At 49.5% G+C, this 7,205-nt stretch overlaps 1 protein-coding gene across 1 annotated transcript; it reads right to left on the bottom strand.

The window, feature by feature from the left end:
• Nucleotides 1-378: 378 nt before the first annotated feature.
• Nucleotides 379-6,932, bottom strand: LOC113939857 (CMRF35-like molecule 2). The gene is made up of 4 exons (XM_027626525.2): nucleotides 6,882-6,932; nucleotides 3,936-4,268; nucleotides 1,489-1,600; nucleotides 379-655 (listed from the first exon to the last, which is right to left on the bottom strand). Exons 1-4 carry the CDS (start codon nucleotides 6,919-6,921, stop codon nucleotides 379-381), a joined length of 762 nt encoding a protein of 253 aa, XP_027482326.2. The 5' UTR covers nucleotides 6,922-6,932.
• Between the last annotated feature and the right edge of the window lie 273 nt (nucleotides 6,933-7,205).

Here is a 7,205-nt window from a genome sequence, read left to right on the forward strand (position 1 = left end):
TGAGCCCAGCCATACACTCCCTGGTCTCAGGGACACAAGTGAGGTTGAAGCCCTCTGAGCCCAAGGATGGAGGTTGTGAGGGGCAAGTCCTCACGGAGCCTCCTGGCTGCTGGAAAGAGGTGGTTATTGCCCTGGGGAACACTGAACTGAGAAGCTTTTGTGGAAAGGAGAAGCATAAAGGGCCAGGCTTCCCAGCAACTTCCAGAGAATTCTTGCCCGTGGGAGGTAGGCATGAGGGCAAGGAGCTAAAGGATCTGTGGCAGAGAAAGGAGGACCCAGAGCATGAACCCAGGAGACTCATCCTTCCTGCACCTGAGGACTCAGAGCAAGTGTCCTCTAAGACCCAAGATTCTCCCTCCAGGCACTGGAACAATACCCTCAAAAAGACCTGGGTCCCTCCAGAATCCAGGCACTGCTGCCCCCCTGCCCTGGAGTCCAGAATCTGAAGGTCTCTCTTGTCCAGTCTGAAGGGCTCATTCTTGGACAGGGCATTCCTGGGGACAGTGTACTACATTGTGGATTATCCTCATTAGGCTTATTTCCTCCACAGCCCGTCTGAGGCCTCTTCACCCAGAGGAGAGCACCCACCAATGTCAAGAACAGGGGAAGCTTCAGGAAGATCAGGAGCCAGAAGTGGGCACTGCTGAGCAAGGACCTGTGGGGGAACATAGAGACAGGAAATGACTGGCTCCTCAGGGGGAAGCCCGGGACCCTTGTCTCCCAACCAGTCCCTGTGCCCTGACTCTAGAGCCCTCATATCTCAGGATCAAACCTGGAAAGGACACTTGCCCGGGCAGCCCCTCTCTGGGACCCCATCACCTCCCCTCCCTTGACCATGAACTGCCCCCGGGAATCCTGTTAAGGAGAGGTGATGGGGCAAAGAGAAGAGGGGCCCAGCAGTGCCTGCTTTCCAGAAGCTTCCTCTTTGTCTTTTTCCTCTCACATTTCTCCTTATCAACTGACTTCTTGAAAGCCACCCTCACTCTCACTTTAAAGCTCTGACCCTTATCCTCGGCCCTGCAGGGCCAGACGACAACATGGCAGCCCTTTCTGGGGATCTTGGGAGGAGGAAAACAGCCTGGAGCCAGGCCATCTTTCTCTGTACCCCACAACGAGCTCCTGGATCTCTGGTACAGCAAAGACCTTTGTAGGTAAGCCCAAGTTAGGGCCACAGAATCAGAAGCCAGAGTCCAGAACCAGGTGGGGAAGGGGAGGGGGAGGGATGGGCATGGGAGGAGCTGCATGTTCACCTGAACCAGCCTCCTGTTCCCCTGCAGCTGCCCCATGTGGGAAAGCACTCCCAAAACAAGTGATACTTCCCACGTGGAATCCCCATGCAGCCATGGAGAATGTAAAAATCAGGACCAGAACAAGAAGAAAACCCAACAGTGAGGTTAAAAGGTCATGGTGTGTTGCCAGCCCCCACCACAAGGTCCCATAAGGCTGCCAAACCCCCTCTTCTGTGGGCTCTAGGCTGTGGGCCCTTACCCTGAGCAGTAGGTCAACACCTCCTCGGTGCTAGGGTTCTGCTTGCCGTTCAGCCCCAGAAAGGCAGCAGGTACAGCTTGACATGTGGTCCTCTCTGTTGTTTTATTTGGTGCTGGAGACAAATCACATATCAGGCACTTGCTCTCTCCCCAGCCATGCACTAAGTGCCCAGTTGGACCCAATATTACACACGATTGCCCACTTGCAGAAGGGACTTGAGAGATGCTCTGAAGTTAGTCCCAGGTCACTTCCAGGATGGAGTGAGCCTCTCAGGGACCAAATGAGACGCTTCCACAACTGGCCATACGAGCCACCTCTAATAAGTGCCAGATCTTTCTTTCCATCCCAAGTCTGACTCTGCCTAGGGTGAGAGCAGGGGTCTCTCACAGGCTTCTCCAGCCGAGGAGGAGCCCCAGAGGGAAGAGGAACAGGGGCAAGTCTGGAAAAGATGACTTCACCTGTAGCCCAGAAGCCTGAAAGAGACTGTGGGAGGGGGCTCACAGCACCCTTCAGATGGAAACTAAGGCCACTTTAACTCCCGGCTGGGCAGGAGCTAAATCTCGGGTGTCCAGGCTATTGGTGTAGCCTGTGTCTCTGCCCCAACCTCATGACTGCCCCCCCAAAAAAGCAAGCCTCCCAGAGGCTTAGCCCTCCCAGTGCTCCCAGGACAGGCTCTGTTTCATCTGACCATGGTCCTTGATGTCTTTGCCACTGGGGATTCATTGATGGATGTGGCACCATCCCTGCCCTCACACAGGGCAGAGGCGTCTAAGTAGATGGATTCACGTCAGTAGAGAGTGGACACAGGGGCAGAACTCCCATCAGATACAGCAAGAGCACAGAGGACTCAGACCTCAGCTACCATCCAGGCAAGAAGAAAGGTGAGAAATGAGGAATGGTGACACCTAGAGGAGGCCACAGGGAGGACATGAGAGAACCCAGCGTTTTTCTAGACTGGGGTGAAGAGAGAGTGTGGATAATTGATGGAGGAAGATACAGATGAGCAAGGAGGGAATTTGGTTCAAGGGGATGGGAAGGCAAGGAGCTCCAGGGTGAGGAGCCAGCCTCAAGATGATTGTTCTTGAACAGGTGGAGGGAAACCACCCTCAACCTAGAAGGGAAAGGGGGAAGAATGAGTTAGGCATTGCAGAAGTTTGTAGGGGGAGAAGAAAAGAAATTGAGAGATTTCACGTCTGATATCCCATGTGCCCTTGGTAAGATAGAAGAATGGTAGAGTCATATTAGAAACCATGAACTTGTACTGACACCCATAGGCGCCGTCTGTGACTTCTCCAGCACTACTGCAGCAGAGAGATTTTAGGTAGGAGACCAATTCGCCCTAGCTTGCCTGGGATGTTATCCAGTTTTAGCATGGAAAGCCCCGCATCCCAAGAAACTTCTCAGTCCTACACAAACCCCAATGATTGCTCACTCTAATTTTAAGATGGATCCAGGGATGAGGGTTTTGAGAGCTGGGTAGGGAAATGGTGCATGGTAAGTGAAGAAAACATAGTCTTCCATGAGAGTTGGGCCTGGCTTAGGAAGGAAGTGAGATCAGGGCAGGGGAGGGGTAGGCAATAAATGGGGAGAGAATGGAGAGAGGGATCCAAGGACTGGAGGCATATGTGAGATTGAGAATAGGGCCAGCAGGGGTGAGGGTGTGGGAAGGCTGATGCACAGAAAATTGTCTGAAAGGACAATGCCTGAGGGTAGGGTTCTGGACATGGACCACTTTGGGGTGACAGCAAGATGTGCAATGTTGCCATGGAGTGGGATTCTGGAGAGTGGAAGTGCAGTCCACTGCAGTTGAGAAGATCCTGGAAGCTGAGACAGTTACTCATTAAAAACTCCCAAGACGATGACAGGGATTAGGGGTGTCAGGGAGTAACCTAGAAGCCAATGGAAGGCCTTGCCAAGGAGAAGAAGGGGATGCATGTGGCCATGTGACACAAGTGTTAAAGGAAGCAGGTGGGACAATAATAGGTTGGAAGTTGTGATGGGAGCTGGCAGAATTTGGACATAGCTTCATGATCCTATAGCACATGGGGGTAGAAGAAAGAGCAGCTTCCACTCAAGAAGACTATTTTTTGAAATGAGAGGAATGAGGCCAATTTCAGGACGGTATAGTAGAGAGAATATTCTGTGAGGAAGCTGAAGATGTATGTATGAAGAGTTTATTTTCTTTGGTACAGGTTTCCAAAGGGCATGGTGGAAATAGTTTTGTTCCAGCATGGAGGGGCCTCCTGGGCAATGGAGTGAGGCCCAGGCCCTGTGAGAGTGAGGGTACCTTCAGCTACACACCCCCATCCATGCCAAGGCTGAGAAGTCAGCTGCCTCTCACCCTGCCCTCATCATAGGCTCTTCCCAACACCACTGGGACAGAGGACTAGACAAGACCCAGAGACAAGACCCATCAGCTTCGTTGCTGGAGTGAGAGAATTTCTTACCTGCAGAAACAGACACGTTAACCTGGACTAAAGAGTCAGGTAACCATATTCTCTGAATTCTACACCAGTAGGATCCAGCATCGTCTGTAGTAAGGTTCTCCATGGTCACTATAAAGGTGAAGTTATCAGCATGGTCTCTGATAGACACACGCCCACTCCTCTCTTCTTTTTCTTCTCCCTTGGTCTCCACAATCTTCTCACATGTTATGCCGTACTCTCCTCGGCACCAGTATTTGTTATGCCTCTGGTATCCCTCCTCGTACTGACACGGCACACTCAGAGAGCCACCCAAGGTGCCCATCACAGAGCTGGGGCCCATCAGGGACAAAGAGCCTGGAAAATACAAGCCACATCCCAGGACTCCATCTCAATAGCCCCTACAGCAGCTGTCTGCCTGAAGACCAAGGGGAAAGTTGCCAGGGAGGTGTGGACGGTTCCGGGCTCAGGGATGGGGGCCTGGAGGGACATCTCAGCTTAGAACCTGAGCCAGAGAGTCTGGAGACTATGGTTAACAAGAGAGGTAGAGACCTGTGCCCTGTGAGCCCAGAAACACAGAGTAACCACACAAAGATCCTGTCCTTTGGGGACAGGGAGAATCAGAACGAAGCTGGAGAAGGAGCAGAGTGAGCTAGCTGTCCTGCCCTGTCTTTAGCCTTTGCAGGCATGAGATTCAGTGACGTATAAAAACACTTCACTTTGGAGTGAGGCTCTGCATGCAGGTTTTCTGCAACTCAAACTTTTTCTGTAGGAGCACAACTTCTTGTTTACTCCACTCTCTGGGTGTTCTTAAGAGAGGAAAAGTAAACCCCTGGCCCTCATCCAGACTACTCTCGAGGGAGGAACAATACACTGTTAGGAAGGGCTGGGTCCCAAGGAGACCCTCACAGGCTCCTTGACACAGGTTTGGGGCACAAAATGACCACCCCCAACCCCATCACCATCCCCAGGGTCTTGCCATCTTTCTTTACCACCTTTCCCCCTTCCCTTCTCAGGCTAGCCATACAACTCTCCATAAATGTAAAGTGGTGACATTTTTCCAAATGGTGTTTGTAATCCCAATGGGTATGGTGGGTGGGAGAATGCTGGAACAGAGAGGAAGGAGCTAAGCCAGAAGCTGGGATGGAAAAAAAAAAAAAAAAGAAGAAGAACCAAAATTTCAGTCTTTACAAGTGACTCCAAAGCTTTCATCTGGACCCAGGAGGAACTCTAGCTGTAAATGGATGGAAAGCTGAACCTGTGGGGTTGGAGAGATCAGCCAGTGCACGTGAAGGGGTAGGAAGAAGTTTCCATCTCCAGTTTAATTGCACCCAAGCTAGGGCATTTAGGCAATTTTATCAGAGTTAAGCAAGCAGATGTTGAGGTAGCAGTGATATGCTGGTAAACCAGCTCTGGGCAGGGAGCAAGGCGAGGTGCAAGGAGAAGCCATGGTTCGTAGTGTTTCCTGGTTTCTGTGGTGTAAATACTCTCACTATAACTAATTTCAGGCTAACAACATGCTGTCACTGGATGTAGGGTTGGGAAAATAAGATCATAATCAGCTCTTGTGAGCGGGTGCAAGCCAGCTCTAGCCACTACTGCTTTGGGTGCCCATTTCCTAAATTATGGTGATTCAGGAAAAAGTCCATTATCAAAAAAATGAAAATATCCATTATCATCGTCATCCTCATTTAAGACATTTTGAGCACCTCCCATATGTAATGAGATACATCTCTTTTAAATGTCTCCTGAGTCTAAGATCTCAGTTATGAGGGCCCTGGGGGAACTTGAAGATCATCCCATCCACTCTCTTGTGTTACTGAGAAAAAAAATTACGTTTTGGCCAGTGTCACCCAACTGGTCTTCTTTCTTTAAACCTCTGCCTTTCCACCCACTATTCTGGAACAGTCCATCATTATGTTGGGCAGGTTCTATGTCTCACCCAACATAAAAATTATTCTACAAACATGAAGAATACCCTCTAATTTTTACCCTGAACTTACTTCCCACAGAGAATGGGCTCTCATGCATGTTGAATGTCTTTTATTTTTTTAAGACTTTCTCTTCCTAGTAAGTCGGAGGGGGAGATGAACCACGAGAGACGATAGACCCTGAAAAACAAACTGAGGGTTCTAGAGGGGAGGGGGGTGGGGGGATGGGTTAGCCTGGTGATGGGTATTAAAGAGGGCACATTCTGCGTGGAGCACTGGGTGTTATGCACAAACAATGAATCATGGAACACTACATCAAAAACTAATGGTGTAATGTATGGTGATTAACATAACAATAAAAAATAAAAAAAAAAAGACTTTCTCTTCCTAAACTCCAACCTTCAATGGACAATTTTATTTACCTGACTACACCACACCTTGTTCTAGCGGGGGTTTAAGGTGGATACTGAGGATGCTTTTTTAGACCCTTCTTTAATTCCTTCTAAGAAACCTTTCCAACCCCTTTAAACTAAGCTCTGACAAAACGGAACTATTGCTAATTCCTGAACTTTCCATGATCTTTAAAGAGATCCACACTTTTGCATAAGCTATTCACACTTTCCACTCAGCCAACTCATTCATCCATCAAGACCAAAGTCCAGTGAAGCCTCGGTGAGGACTTGCATTGCGTCAAGAGAAGTGTTTGGGACCCCTGTCGTGCACCTCCATACCACATGAACAAATCTCTTCTACACAAAGTTCTATGCTGTGTCACAGTGACTTGATTCCCTCATTCAACCATGAGTCTCTGAGTGCAGAAGTTGCTCTCCTGGCACACAGCTGGTCCTGGCACACAGCTGGTGCTCAGTAAGTATGTAGGATCTGTAGATGAATGTCTGAGGGGATAGAAGGATATCCAGATGGATGAATGGACGTGTCCTTCCTGTTTCTGCTGAGACTTCTCCTCTGGCTTGAACCCAGGACAGACCTTCTACCCACTATTCCAATACCAAGTGCCCAAAGCCCCAGCCCCACTCACCTGAGAGGCAGAGAAGGAGCAGAACTGGGGACAGCCACATGGTCCTGTCTCTCTGTCTGGTGCCCCAGCAAATCCAGATGCTTGTGACAAAGCCTGTGGTGTCCACTTGCTACTTGATCAAGTTTCCTTTGTGTTTCTGCCTCTCACCTACTTCCTCTTTCATCTCCTAGCCACTTCCTAATGTGAAGCTCTACTTAGGAAAAGGGGAAGAGTGGCAAGAGATACTTCAGAGAATGGCCTAAGAACAACAAGAGAAATCTGCTGATCTTTTCTTCATTTAATGGCAATATAATATTTGGATCATACCCCAAGGTTTCATGAAAG

This window comes from Zalophus californianus, chromosome 16, assembly GCF_009762305.2.
Source record: "Zalophus californianus isolate mZalCal1 chromosome 16, mZalCal1.pri.v2, whole genome shotgun sequence".
NCBI lineage: Eukaryota > Metazoa > Chordata > Mammalia > Carnivora > Otariidae > Zalophus > Zalophus californianus.